This window comes from Clytia hemisphaerica, unplaced genomic scaffold, assembly GCF_902728285.1.
Source record: "Clytia hemisphaerica strain Z4C2 unplaced genomic scaffold, Clytia hemisphaerica genome assembly, whole genome shotgun sequence".
NCBI lineage: Eukaryota > Metazoa > Cnidaria > Hydrozoa > Leptothecata > Clytiidae > Clytia > Clytia hemisphaerica.
This window is the reverse complement of record NW_027104290.1, coordinates 105,589-121,212: the sequence shown is the minus strand read 5'-3', so window position 1 is coordinate 121,212 and position 15,624 is coordinate 105,589. Positions and strand designations below refer to the sequence as shown.

Genomic DNA, 15,624 nt, shown 5'->3' with positions numbered 1-15,624 from the left:
ACCGATGGTGGTGACGTCATCATTGATGACAAAATTTTGATAGCAGGTGCCAATACATATTATAAACACACTGTGAAAATTTTATGAAAAATTATTAATCTAATCAAAAGTTATCAAAAAATTTCCTTCAGGGAAAATACTTGCGAAGGGTTAAGCAAATTTTGTGACACACTCTCTTTATTAACACGAGACTCTTTCCCAAAGGTATTTTAAGGAAAAAGTTTTTTCCAGTTCTCACTTTTATGAATAATTTCATTTTAGTGAAAAGTAAAATTGCATAAAAAGATTAGAAAAACTTTTGATCATGTCTACCAATGGAGAGGAAAGATGGCAAGCAATCAAATATCAGCCACAAAATCAGAAAAATTTCCATCAATGGATACACCAAAAGTTACGAAAATTGAAACAAACTCACCAAAAAAGTTTCGACGTAATGAATAAGTACTTTCCAGTGGAGAAGACTATGACAGAAAGTATGGAAAAGATGACAGATGATGATATCAAAGTCGCAGCAAAAGAATGTGGTTTCCATCCATCAATTACTGAACTTCTATTAGCAATTCAAACGGATCCAATCATACACATGTTTTTTCATCACATGTATGAACAACAAACAGTTCATCTACCACCAGGAAAACTGTGCATCCAGTCCTGGCAAGAGGCATTAATTGTTATCAACGAATGTATAAATGAAGCTATTGAATTTGATCATGAAAATCCAATCACTGCACCACTGTATTGTATTTTCAGTAGCCCAATAGCAACACCAGTTGGAAATACCTGTTTTTTGCATGAAAAAGTGAATGCTTTGATGAAGGAAATTTTGATTGAATGGGGTAAGTACTTAACAAGCAAATCTTCTTGTTACGTATTAACTGATGCACCTAAAGGTTGGTTCAGCATTAAAGCCCTAGAAGCCATGCCGAATTTCAATGAAACATATGTCTGCGATCCATCAAAGCCTTTTTGGGGTTTCACTTCTTGGGACGATTTTTTTGTTCGCAAGTTTAAAGATGGAGCAAGATCAGTGGATGATGAAGAAGATGATTGCATAATTGTTAATCCATGCGAAGCAACCCCTTACAAAGTTAAATGGAACGTCAAAAAGTATGATCAATTTTGGATAAAGGAACAAAATTATTCTATGGAGTTCGTCTTGAATAAGAACCCATTGGCAGCTGCTTTTAATGGGGGAACAATTTATCAGGGCTTATTATGCGCTACCAATTATCATAGATTTCATAGCCCTGTTAATGGCATTATCCACCATCTCGATTTGGTTGAAGGAAGTTATTTTTCACAACCGTACATAGAAGGTGGATATCCAATCTTGAGAGACGTACTACCATACTTAGCGCATGTCGCAACAAGAGGAATCTTTTATATCAAAGCCGACAATCCAAATATTGGTTTGATTGCGTTTATAGCAGTTGGAATGACTGAAGTATCAACAGTTGAAATGACAGTAAAAGTTGGAGATCGCGTGAAAAAGGGTCACGAAATCGGAATGTTTCATTATGGAGGATCGAACTTCCTGTTAGTTTTTAGAGGGGAAGTTAACATCAAATTCGATGACCAATTATTGCAAGGCTTAAATTCTGGTAACATCAAATTGAATAAACGAATTGGCCATGTTCTTGCACCTGAAATAAAATAACAAGAAGGCGCCTTATGATGAAAAACTTTATAAAATCCTAGAAATATTCTTATCTTCATATTCATTTATCATTTATTGTTAATCTAATTTATTAATTTAATCTTTTTAATTTAATTCTTTTCAGGTGAAGAGCCAAATGTAAATTTTGGAAATGCCAGAAATATATCATTATTATTATTATTGTTATCTCAGGAGTAAATATTAGAGGAAATATGACGTCAAAATTAGTGAAACAACTCAATCCGAAAGTGAACCTCGGTTGTTCGTAAAATGATATAATTTCAAAAGTATGGTCAATAATTTAACATATCTTACTTTATATTGATATAGAATTTGTAATTCATGAATATAAAAGAATTGTTTTTAAATTTTCTCAGCAATACTAGTAGTTTCATGTTATTCACGATCATCAGTTGATTTGAAATGACTATAAAGGCCGGTCGGTCTCCACAGGTTTTTTCCAAACATACCACTATAGAAATTGATTAAAGGATACTAAGCTCTAATTTAGTTTAGACGGTTGACTTTCTGCCTTGTCTCCGTTCGATCTGAGCGAAGGCAGAAAATCGACAAAAAGTCGGCAGTTAAAATCTTTGCTTGGAAAAGGTTGAAAGAAGTCCATTGTATTGACGTCAAAAGATGTCATTACATTGGCTTTAGACGTCGACTTTCTGCCGACTTTCGTTTGAAATGAACGGAGGCAAGGCATAAAGTCGACCGTCTAAACTAGAGCTAAAACACAATAGACCTCTCTTCTGTTCATATCCACCATCATCTTGAATTGTATGCAGAAATGTGCAGCACGAATTTGCCGTAGTGAGTTTTGCTAAGGAAAATATGCAAAATCTATGCAAGTTTTATAAGGATTCTTAACTCTATAGGTGATATAACCTTGAAATAAAAGCATTATGCAGAAATAAAATTCAAATTTATTTTTCTGACTTCACTTTAAACAGATTTGTTTAAATTGCGAAAATTTGAACCCGCGAAATACAATTTTATCAAAAGAATTGAAAAATACCTGGGAAGATGAAAGAAATTTGTCTAAAAAAGGGCAAATGCGAAATGCAATTTTTTCAATTTTTTTTTCGACCGTGAAGATTAGTTCCAGCGAAAATTAGTTCCCTTAAGGTATAGGCGTAGCCACGTAAAAAGACTAAAATGAAAATCATTGGTCTGATCTTGAAAGTGTTTCCGTTAAATTCTTTCCCGCAATCAAGCCGGTCCGGGTTTTGATTTTCCTACCCAACGTAAGCCGTATTCCAAGTCCCTTCACGGGTTTAATCGGGGAAACAAAAAACTCTGATCAATCTCTTATTCCGACATTTGAAATTTTTAAGTACTTTAGTTAGATTTAACGCTATTACGACTTCAGGAAACAAAATTATTGCAGAATCCATGATCGAGAAAGTCTGCGAAGAAAGCCATTAAGATTAAGTCCATTAAAAAAAGCAAACGATTCATTCCAATTCTTATACTCAACATTTTGAAGTCAAAACTTTTGGGTCGTTAAAATCTAATTTAAAAAAGAAACCATCTAATGTAAAATCGAGAAATTAACGCGCGTTCTTTTGTTTTGATACTTGGTTTGATTAACTGAATGTTTTTGCAAGCTTAGCATTCTTGAAGCAGTGATTCAGACTAGTGCACCCTGGAAGAAACTACTTTTTTCTTTGTATTAGCGCTTTGCTTTTTTAAAACCTACCTTTTTATATTTTTAGAGTAAAAATATGGAAAGAAAAAAATAACCAAAATGGCGACTATCAACATGAAAAATAAAAATCAAAAAAATGGTGAAACTTCGAAACCCGAAAAATTTGATCGTGTAGTTGGTATTACGTCAGCATTTTTGACAGCTTTTTTCTTTAATTTCCTTTCTTGCTGTGCAAGGTATGTATTCACAAAGAATCCTACAGTCCAGTTGTCTGGTCCACAATTAACCTTCATTCGTGGATTTGTGCAACTGATAATGATTGGTGTAGTGATGGCCTTTACTAAAACATTCCCTTTTCAAAACCCAAACGATTTATTACCACTATTTCTGTCTGGATGTATAAAAGCTACAGCCTCTATATTTTGTTTTACTGCATTAAAAGGTGTTAGCGTAGGCACCGTATGTATCATTGAATCGACTACCCCTGCTGTTGCATTTTTATTTGGATTCGTATTCCTTAAAGAAAAGTGTAGCATGTTAAATGGTATTTTGGGCCTTCTTACATTTGTTGGTATCGTTATTGTTATGGTTCCGAATATCATCTTTCCTGTCAAAACCAATTATATCAAAGGCTATACTAGCTCTGTGGAGCGATATTTACTTGGTGCAGCGTCTGCTTTTGCTGGTGTTTTACTTCGGTGTACATTCAAGACTGTAAGTAGAATTCTAATGATGAAAACTATGGACTATAAATTGTTTGTCCTGTATCCAAGTATTGCTATGTTGGTTCTGTCACCATTGACGATGTTAATTCAGCAAGACTATTTGATCACAACTGAATTGCCACTATCAAGTTGGTTGATATTAATCGTTATTGGAATATCTGGATTTCTTGGTAATTTGTTTAGTGTAATTGCTTTGAAACATGAACACGTTAGTATTGTGGCTTTCGTGGCATCAACAGAAATTCTGTTTGCTTATTGTTATGATTTGTGGCTTGCACACGAGGCTCCAAATCCTTATTCATGGATCGGAATCATAACAGTGGTGTTGTGTTCAACATTAGTTATGCTGAACAGAATATTTGACTTTGAGAATAAAATAGACTGTTGTAAAAGAAACAGCAAGATTCACAAAGATGCGAAAAGTGTGGAAAATACTTAGATGTTTTACTTGCAAGCGTTTCAATCTCTCTATATCCTTTTTCCTGTCATTTCGTGACCTACTTATACACCCTATGTCGCATCCACAGTACGATAGTCCTAGGGATCGATCGATAGATATTTAACATTTTTGAACATGTTTCATATCAGACCAGATAGAGACCAGATATCGCAGCAGTTCTCTTTTATAAATAGTTCTTTTAGATTGTCTTTATTTATCAAAAATTGATCCACCACTGTGCAAGTTAAATGCCATAAACAGCTTCCCCCCCTTAATTCCCCTCATTTCTCGTGTCTCCAAACTGCCATGTCACCAAGATAGTAAAAACTACCATTTTTTGGGATTTTCGGGATTTTTTGGGATTTTTTATGGGAATTTTTGGAAAAGTGTACGAGATTTTTTCGAGTGATTTACCCCTCGGACAAATCTTTTACCGATAACGATCCTATGTCTACACAAGATCACTAAAAAAGGGAATAGTTTAGGAGAGGCGTGATAAATTCGGGTGGAGTAAGCAGTGGCGGAGATGTTTACGGTGTAGACGATACCAATTTGGCGCAAAAGAAAAAAACTGAAAAAAGCCGTGGATTTGCCTTTGTGTATTATTGACGATTCGGTCTAACCTCATTGTAAACAGAGTTCTTCTTATTCTACGAAAGATAACCGAAAGACTGTTCTTTTGTCTTAATACCTATTTTAGAAGAGATTTGGTAATCTCTATATATCTGCTGTATATACAATACAATGCGTCTCATAAAGGTATAAAGCGGTCAACTGCATGCCATATGATTTCAATCAAATTTAGGGAGCGGTCATAAAGTATCTACTAGGGGGGGGGGGGTGGAGGATTCTAGGGGGGGGGGTTCGAATTTTTTTTCGAGGGTCTAGGGGGGGGGGTTCCAAATTTTTTTTGAGGGTTTAGAGGGGGGTTCCAATTTTTTTTGGGAAACTCAAGAGAAAATGTAGGAAGTCTAATTTCATAGTTTTACGTTTGAAGATTTCAAAAATTTTTCGGCCTTGCGGCCGACAACAATTTATCTTGGATATATGTACATTTCATATTGCCATTATTTGGGCATCATCGCCTTCCCCTTTTGGTTTGTAACATTGAGCTAGGTGTGGGACGCAGATTAGTGGCTCTCGCAGCTCATCAGAGTGGTTTGAAAAAGTACTTCTTAAAAGAAATTTGTCAAAACAAAGTGTCTTTTAGCTAAAATGGTGGTGAAAAATATTGAAATTTTCGCCCGTCGGCGCAAACCATGGTTGCGCCTCCTTAGCATCTTCTGCTAATGTCAAAACACCTTAACATTTCAAATTACAAAAAGCAAATTCCAAGTTTCTTGACTCAAAGATTCCGGGCGTTACTTTCAACCATACTGCTCTTACAGTTTAATATTTTCACTTGATAATGGAGGGCGCAAGTAAGGACAAAAAATACCAGGGGCGCCAATTTCATAGTTTGCACCCCCAGAAAATTAAGCCAGGTCACTACTGGGGAAAATAAGCCGTATTTTTTTCCACATTTTACAGAAGCTCAGAGAAAACCACTTGATGATTCTTGTCTTAACCCTGTTATACTTTAACTTAACAGGGCTAAACTATCTTTTGACATAAAAAACTGTCATACGAACAAATAATACTCTTTGTACCGCATCTGGATGAATTCTTTTTCGCGTAAAAATTTTCTTAGTATGGGGGGGGGGTGCGAAAAAATATTGGGCCTTATGAGGGGGGGGTTCGAAATTTTTTTCGAGGGTTTAGGGGGGGGGGTGCGAAATTTTTTTTGGATTTTTCAAAATATCCTCCACCCCCCTCTAGTAGATACTTTATGACCGCTCCCTTATGCTTAATCATCAGAGTGCAAACATTACTTAAATGTCCCTTTTGAAAATAACATAATGATTTCTCTTTTCCCAAAAGTATTTTCAATTCCATAAAAAAGGAAAAGTGTTAATCAAATTGTCATTTATTTATCATCCACCATATAATAAAAGTAACTGCATAAAATAAAAGAACTTTTTCATACTCAAAACTTGACTTTTTTACACGGAGCACGGGAGCCATGAAACTCTGAGCAACGACATAAATAGATGGACAGTCAACCAACAATAGCAAGTTTATTCTCTCTTTAATGTCTATGCGCGTTACCGCCAATTCTGCAATTGCGGGATGAAAAAATCCGACAAAGAGACCAAAATCCCGTCATGCTTTTAAATCGTCATAATCATACCTTTATTGAAAGCATTGTCACAATATCACCTATTCAAAATAAAAATTTTCTAAAAAAGAATCGCAACATTTTAAGCAAAACTTTTCAAGATATTGCATTTTGTGCCTTTCTTTATATATGTGCTAAAGATGAAGGATTTTACAACACAAAAATATTCATGATATTAATGACGTAATGTTTTCTACGGATGAAAGACCCCGGTTTTTGCCAGTAGTGACAACCTTTATCTAGCTTTGCCACCACTGGCTAAAACCGGGGTATTTCCGTAGAAAACATTACGTCATGAATATCATGAATATTTTTGAAAACCGCGAAATTAAATTCCGCGAAATTTTTATTTTTGAAGCTTCGAATCGCTTCGAAAAAATTTCTTCTCGTTAAAATTTCTTGCCTTAAGGTACATTTTTTATCTCTCAGTAATGTAAGAAAAAGTTATGGAATTGAAAGAGATGCCAATAGATGATGGAAAATTACAAAAATTCAACAGTCAATGTTACACTTTCAAGGAACATCCGTTGATCATGCTGGAACCTTATCATCAGATCTTCCCTTCTGCTTTGTATTTGAACCAACATAAATCGTTTCAAGAATCTGAAGTTTATGAAGATGATGTTTGGATTTGCACTTTCCCGAAATCAGGTATGATAACAATGCTGATGGATCCTTGATGGATTGACGGTTATAAAATTCAAAATCAATTTGCTGGAGAACAAAGTCTATTAAAACGAGACCAAACTCCTTGGCTTTTCACTTATGAATGGTCAAAATGTCCTGCTGAAAAGACATTCACAGTCATCAAGAGCTGAAGAGTTTTGGCAATCAAATTTCATTTGTTTTTGTTTTAACTAGTAACATTAGGACTAACCATTTATCTTTCTTTTCACTTGATTTTTTTTTAATTCTACAGGCACACATTGGATGCAAGAAATTGTTTATTGTTTAAGAAATGGAATGGATTTTGAGAAAGCCAAATCATCTAGTCTCACCCTCAGAGTTCCATTTTTTGAGTAATTTATACTTTATCCTCATTTCTCTCGAACTACACGTTTTTTAATAAGCATAGGGTAAATTTTTGCCAGCCTCGTTATGCTTAGCAAAATAAATTTTTGAGCCTCGAATATGCTTATACTATGTTTATGTAATGGTGCAATAATATACTTTAATCGGATTAATTTTCGCGAGATAAAATTTCGTGATTTCGCGAATTTTCGCAAAATTAAAACTCGCGAAATCGTTTAATCGCTCATTCGCGAAATTAAATCCACGCGTAATGTTTGGAATCACTGATTCGCGAAATTAAATCCACCTTGGTATTTTTTTATATTTGCCTATTTTTGGCTTATTTTAGTTTATTAACTTTATTTAGTTTATGAAGAAAAGTGTTTGAAAAATTCATGTCCAAATAGAACTAAAAATCGTCATTTTTTCTTAACAATCATCAATTCACGAAATTAGATCCATGCGAAATTTTTGGAATCGGCCATTTGCGAAATTAAACCTATGCGAAATTTTTCGAACTGCTCATTCGCGAAATTCAATCCAAAAAATTTCGCGAATTTTTGACCACGCGAAATTTCATCTCGCGAAATTTAATCTCGCGAAATTTAATCCCTTTAAAGTACACATTATGCATGTTTTTTGTAATTTGGGAGATCAAATGCTTCGAAATTTTGTAAACTAAGGCTCAGCACATATAGGCAATGCTTAAGTTTTTCCAAGATTTGAACCTGGACATGCTTATAAGCGTTCAAAAGAACGTCAAGAATTTTTTAAACCTTTTAAGTTTTTAAGACTAAAAATGTTCTTACAATGTTCTTTTTTCAGCATTTATTGTGTATTTTGGTGTAATTTCCTAAGAAATTGCATGTTCTAGAGTCTTTCATTGTTCTTAAAGTTTTGGCCTTGAAGCCCTATGTTCTTATATACCTTGTTCTTATATAAAAGAACATGTAGACTGTAGTCATGCTGTAAACCAAATTATTTTATTCATATAAAGCTTTTCATCAGTGACAATGGCCGATCAGACAGAACAAATTTACAAAGCTCTCGGTAAACCTTGCAAAGCAGGATCTGAATTAGTTGATCACACCCCTCGACCACGAACAATAAAAACTCATCTCAGCTACGACATGTTACCTCCCAAGATTCATGAAACAGGTGCTAAGGTAATTCTGATAGAGGACCAGATACCCTGTATCAGTGACCCAGTGAAACCTTTCACTCAGTATGGGAATGAAGATTTGCATCTAAATTCCTATGTCAATGAGAATGGAATCTATTGTTTTCAGATTAAAAAAGCCAGTGGGATGATTTTGGAATGCAATTTCTCCAATTCTATTTCTGATGGGGATGATATTGTTAGGAAATTCCACAATTGAGTTGAGATAATTTTGGGTATTTTCCCCACCGGGGATGATTTTATCGCCAAATTTTTTAGTGGGTTAGGGGTCCCACTGGGTCTGTGAGAGACAACAAAATTGCAGATTTTCTGAATTTGCAAAGTTAGGAAAAATCTGGAAAATATTTTTTTTGGACATATTTTAAAGTGTAAAACTAGCCCATTTTGTTTCTGTCCTTTTCTCTGGAACTGGCGAGCTGGTTTTTCATGATTTTTACAATGATGCATAATGTTGACATTCAAAATTAGAGAGAGCCGAATTAGTAACTTAAAAACATTGTCTAATTCAAGGATAAATTCTCCATATAAATTCAGGAAAGTTGAACTATAAATTCTTGTAAGAAAGTCTGTTTGCAGTCTCGTGGGTAATTTTTCAACTGTTTTTAGATGATTTGTGTGGTACGAAACCCCCGAGATGTTTGTGTATCTCTTCTAAATCACTTTTACTTGACTGAAAATTTCACTGGAGATGTGGAATTGATTGCTGACATCATGCTCAAAGACATCGGACCTTTTTACGCTCCTTTCTTCACTCACATTTTGAGTTATTGGAAGCAATGTGAAAATCCTAATCTACTTATTGTACATTATGAAGAAATGCAAAAAGATATTGCTGGTATTTCTTGTTTTTTCATTCACTTGTTAAGTCATATATTTCAATATGCAATCTTTTTATAAGAATAAGCTTTTGTTGAGGCTTGGTATGTTCTTATTTTTTTGGTAATTTTAGCCCCAAATTGTTCCTATCATGGGCTCTTATTTTTAGTGCAAAGATTGGGCTATCAATTCAATTCTAAATTTGATTCTTAAATTCTTCTGTGTATATTGTTCTTATAAAGTTCTTCAAATAGAAAAAAGAGTGCAGTCAATTAATCAAGTTATCTTTATTTGTAGTAATCCTCAATTCATACTGTAGATTGCACCAGTTTCTTGCACCAACAAAAAAGCATTTACTTTTATTTCTTTAAGGTATTATTAAGCGAGTGGCAAAGTTCATTAATGCAAAGGAATATTCGGATGATCAAATAGAAAAGCTCATTGAGCACACATCTCTTGATAACATGAAAGTCAACACATCAGTTAACGGAACTGGTACTGTTGATGTAAGTATTATCCACAACTACTGCGTAGACTATGACAAAATATTGACGGTTGATATCATGTTCATGTTGATATATTACGATTTTCTGTCAATATACCGGGTGCGCCAAAAATAAGTATACAGGTTTGTCGAGATATTGTGAGCTTTAGGATTTAAAATTTTTCTTCATTTTTTTAATCTTATCTTACCACTTACCTTCATTAGACCAACGGATTAGAATAGGTGGATTAACTTCTCTCGTTGCTCCCAAGAGAGATCCATTGTCTTCTCATTGTTACAAGAAAAATCTGTAAATGACTCTGCGCACTCCTCGTTTAGTTTTTTCATTGTTTTTATAAGAACAATTTTCCAATTTATACAGTTTCGAAAACGAATTTGTCCTATGATTCGATCAATTTTGATGATTTTGCAAATATTTTAAATCCTGCACTTAAGTTTTAGCATCAACAAACGCTAGACCAGTTTTAATGTAAATTTTTAATCTTTTGTCAATGGCAATCTTCAGATAAGTGAAAATTAACGTATGGTCTATAACTAAGAAACTATCGATGGGTCACGAATGGGTTGCATACTGGTGAAAGAAGACTGTATTTAGAATTAGGAAAATAAATTTCAAATTATTTGGCTAATTTCTGCATTGGATAGAAAGGGCTAAAAAAGTGCATTTTCTTATTTAAAATGTACCACGTGATACGTAATGACCTATGAAAATGTTGAAAGTAATGATTTTTTACAACTTATCAAGTTTTAATTGCTAGCAAACTCGTAAAAAAGTTTGATAACCTAACGAGGAGTGTTTTCTATGAGTTCTTAATCCACCTATTCTAATCCGTTGATTAGACATAAAAATACCACAAAATACAACTGTGTCCATCAAAACTCATTAGGAAATTCAAAAATATGGAAAAACAAGCTATTCCCATGTGAGATAATATTTTTGGAAAAGCTGAAAAAAGCTTTAGAAATCTTCAAGAGATGTTTCAATATTATGTGTGTGCTGTGTGAGAAAACTTTTGGAAAAACAGATCACTATGCCTCGATTAACAGTTGCTATTAAAAGAACTCAAGCTCAAAAACTTGGGTCTACATTGAGTTTGCTCATGTTGGAAATGCTCATGAGGTGAAAAGGAGATGGAGAAACCGTTGGCAAACTATTAAACCTCTTACCATTAGAAGAAATTGTGCTTTTATCATTCATTTTGTCTTCTTAATAGCGTGATTGTTAAAAGACATTTTCTCGCTGTTTTTGCTGATATTTTGAAATTTCGACATTAGAAAAAGTCAGCTTTTTTTAGATAACTTTTGAACTACTTTTTCAAATTCAATGTACGATAGCCCAAAACCCAAGTTAGAGCTTCCTCTATACGATAAAAATTGACAAACAATTTAAATTCTAAAGCTCACAATACCTCGATGAACCTGTATACTTATTTTTGGCGCACCCGGTTTAGCGGCAAATTAAGACTCTGGGAGATTAGAACTTCAAAGTCCTGATTTCCCAGGATATTATGACTTCACGAGTCGTAATCTCCCGGTAAATTTAGATCGAAGTAGTAAAATAAGACTCGAAATAAAAAGCGTTTTTAAAGGTAGAAGAGTCCTATTTTCCCGGTGGAAAATGACTTCGCTAACTAAAAGGGAATTCCTACATTTTCGAATGTTTTGTTTGTTAGTAAATTCAAGGGTGATGGGGAGATGAACTTGCTTATTCATACAAATATACCGTTGTGTTATAAAAGATATGAATAAAAAATCATTCTTTAATCTTCTTCATTTCACATGAATTTACCAATATTATTCTAGAAATTTTGACTCACATGACAAAATTTATACATTATTGGAACTAATTTTGAGGGAAAGAGATTTTAGAAAGAAAAAAAAATTAAACCAAATATAGCTTACTTATTGGGTCAAATTTTTGCTGGAAATAATTATTGAGGTCAAAAAATAAAATCGAAAAAAAAATTCATTTTGCGGAAACTATTGGTTTTGGATATTTTCGAACGAATTCCATTCATTTTTTTAGTGGTATAACTTCTATGGAATTTGCACCATGTCAATGAGATAAGAATTAATCGAGCTACTAAATCCATTCTTTCTATCCACTGTAGGGACAAAACGCCTCTATTCAAGCCTTTTTCGTGAAATATCTCTTTGAAGAAAATAGAATTAAAACATTTTTATAGAGTCCTAATTTCCCTCCCCAATCCTAATTTCCCGGGCATTTAGGACCCAAAAGGTCTTTATTTCCCGGGAAATCAGGACTTTAAGGTCTTAATCTCCCTGGTCTTAATTTACCGCGACACCATTATATTGTGAAAGTGCTCACAATTAATTATATAGGGCTCACAATATATTGTACATAGAGGGGTCCACAATTAATTGCTAACTACTTTTGGTATTGGACGGAAATATCCCGGTACTTGTCGGAAGATTTTGACCGATATTAAAGTAATCTTTGGCCGATACACCGTACCCTCAGAGCCCCCCACTTCTATTATAGGGTAGTTAAAGCACAAAAATGCAATTAAATTATCTCTTTTTTCAGACTGTGATTAAATTAATGCAAAATGAGCAAAAAGGAAGTCTCATCAACAAAGGGAAAACCGGAGGATGGAAAAATAAACTAAAGGAAGAAACAATTGAGAGGTTTCAAAAGTGGGAAGAAAAATGGCTCAAGGACACTGGATTGTCATTTGCTTACGAACTTTAACATAGGTCTTTTTTATACATATGTACATATATATTTTCGTTTCATGCTTAAATTTTGTATTTTTTTTTTTGGAATCTAAGGGTGTATAATAAGAGTTTTCTTAGACAGGCTTTTTGGGTTGGCCTAAGGCCGGAGGGTATCAAATTCGAGTAGTTATACTGGGCTAGGGTATGGCCTATAACCATTCTTGCCATTCTTTGGCTAAAATTGATGGTAATGAAATGACCCTAGAAATCAGATTTAAATTTGGTATAACACTTTTAAGTCACACGACAGGACTCATTTTTACAAAAGTACATAAAATTAATTGAATGCATTGATTATTGTCGTAAAAGAGCATAAATATTTAGGCCGAAGTCGTTGATTTTGGAAATTCACTAAGACGCTATAGGAACATTGACAGTAGAATAATTTCAATGAGGCCAGAGAGTCGCAAAGTGGGATGTCCTAATATAAAATTCGCGAGAAAATGATGCCAAGATGTTGAAATATTTAACCATTATCACTAAGGCATTGGATTCTAAAAAAATTCTTCAATCAAAGCCCAATCTATTGTTTAGCTATGTTATGAATAATGATTTTATAAATACGAGTGTTATTAAAAATTTCGATTCTCATCACCAAGATCAAGATTTGATCATTAGAAATATTTCATACTTTTGGAGAGATGTAGCTTATAACCACTAACCCGAAAATGATATTTTATTTAGTCAGATTTATAGAGAACATATTATAATCATATGAGCTATTTTACCTTTGAATAATTTACTTCAAATTTAATTTTTTGACTTGACTTGACTTATATGCACACCTCTGGTTGAGGCTTCGCCCACTCTCTCGCCATCTGACTCTGTCACGTGCGATTTGCCGTTGCTATCGGAAGGCCGGTGTCTTCCCTTCCCTAACGACATCTTGCCATATTTTCGCTGGTCTACCTCTCCTCCTTGTGCTTTAGAGCTCTCTTTTCATACGCCTTTTGACAAGGCTTTCCTCTGGTAGTCTTGCGATATGGCCGAACCATGACAAGCGTCTTTTCTTAATGACGTGGACTAAAGCTTTGCTCTTTTCCGAAGCTGAATTAATGATACACGGTCCAGAAGTCTAACCCCTAGTATGGTACGGAGACAGTTGTTCTCAAAAAGTGACAGTTTGTTTTCATCAAGTTTTGTCAGGGACCAAGTTTCTGCACCGTAGATGGCGATTAGGAGAATGAGCGCTTTGTACAAACAAATTTTAAGAGCGATAGAGACATCTCTCCTTGACCAGATCTTCTGCTTTAGTCTTCCAAAGGCAATATTTGCGAGTGATATTCGCCTTTTAACGTCTGCTGAGGTGCTGGGGACATTTGAACCCAGAAAGATGAAATCCTGAACAGTTTCAACATTGTTGTTATCAATTGAAATGGGATTAGGACTGGGCGTTATAGCCTTGCATTTTGAAGCATTGATTTTCATGCCATACTTCAAGCAGTCCTCCTGAAGTTGGCTCGTTGAGAACTGCAGTTTCTCGAAGACATCTGCGATAAAGGTAGTATCGTCAGCCTAACGAACATCAATGTACAGATGGTCATTGAAACTGGCTGACTCTTGTAAGTCTTGGAGCTCATCCATTACGAATTCTAGGAATAGATTGAACAGAGTGTTGGGGATAGCAAGCATCCTTGTCTCACACCGACTGTCAGCTCAAACCAATCGGTCAACTTTCCATCAACGTTAACAGCACGCTGATTGATCACTTCAATTACTGTTTTATTGACGCCAATTTGAGCCATCATTCTCCATAGAGCCTGTCTCCATATGGTGTCAAAGTCAATGAAGTGGTAGTGTAGATTAAGGTTTCTCTCTTTAGATTTTTGCATCAGTTGGCTCCGTTTTCGCTTGAATATGCTGCAATAAGATGTGTTTTAAAACCTTTCCCCGGAATAGATAGAAGAGCGATAGCTCAGTACATGTTTTTTTTATAAGCATAACGCTTATAAGCATACGAAGGCTCAGATTTGTAGAATTCCTAAGCATAACATAAGCATATGTGTTAGCCTGAACTATTTTTCAAGTTTTCATTTTTTAATAAGTTTAAAATGGTTTGGTTGAGGTCAAGTAAAAAAAAGACATTCCACGGCTACCACTGCTCCCAAATCTGAACAAATGTGTACAAAATTTCTAAAATTTCACTAAAACTTGGCTCGGGGTGAATTTAAGCATGATTCATAAGCATATAATAAGCATAGGCATAATCTATGCCTGGATGCTTTGAGAACTTAAGCCTGACCAAGGGGCATACACTTGCTTATAAAAAAAACATGTAGTTGGCTGGGTTTTCTCTGTCACCTTTTTTGAAGATTGAGGTAACAAGCATTTTTGCGAAGTGAGTTTATTGAGTCAAAGATTTTATCAAATATAATCTTGAGCATATCAACTACTGGGTTTCCGCCTGCTTTCAGCACTTCTGGTGTGATGCTGTCAGATCCAGGGGCTTTGTTGATTTTGAGTGCAGTGATGGCTTTTGTAATATCATCTTTTGATATTGTAAAATCGTTGTCCCCGGTATGATCAGGAGGGTCGTTAACTAAGATGTCAAGTGTTTAAGTGGCTTTTAAAGTGTTTTCTCCATATCTCAAGGACCTCAGCTGGACTTGTTGACTTTTTACCGTTCGCATTTTTCAACGCAGGAATATTCTTTCTCGGTTTACCTTCCAGCTCACGAACA

General features: G+C 34.7%; 3 protein-coding genes across 3 annotated transcripts; all 3 read left to right on the top strand.

Moving 5' to 3' along the window:
* The first annotated feature begins 232 nt into the window (after positions 1–232).
* Positions 233–1,754, top strand: LOC136817061 (uncharacterized). Its single transcript, XM_067073403.1, has one exon. It carries the CDS (start codon positions 305–307, stop codon positions 1,655–1,657), a length of 1,353 nt encoding a protein of 450 aa, XP_066929504.1. The 5' UTR covers positions 233–304; the 3' UTR covers positions 1,658–1,754.
* A 1,624-nt stretch (positions 1,755–3,378) lies between these two features.
* LOC136817059 (solute carrier family 35 member G1-like) lies at positions 3,379–4,604 on the top strand. Its single transcript, XM_067073401.1, has one exon. The coding sequence runs from the start codon at positions 3,411–3,413 to the stop codon at positions 4,473–4,475; it is 1,065 nt and encodes a 354-aa protein (XP_066929502.1). The 5' UTR covers positions 3,379–3,410; the 3' UTR covers positions 4,476–4,604.
* A 2,494-nt stretch (positions 4,605–7,098) lies between these two features.
* On the top strand, positions 7,099–13,003 carry LOC136817057 (sulfotransferase 1B1-like). The gene is made up of 6 exons (XM_067073400.1): positions 7,099–7,344; positions 7,613–7,712; positions 8,702–8,870; positions 9,491–9,719; positions 10,073–10,206; positions 12,754–13,003. The coding sequence occupies exons 1-6, from the start codon at positions 7,140–7,142 to the stop codon at positions 12,916–12,918; spliced, it is 1,002 nt and encodes a 333-aa protein (XP_066929501.1). The 5' UTR covers positions 7,099–7,139; the 3' UTR covers positions 12,919–13,003.
* Positions 13,004–15,624: the final 2,621 nt, after the last annotated feature.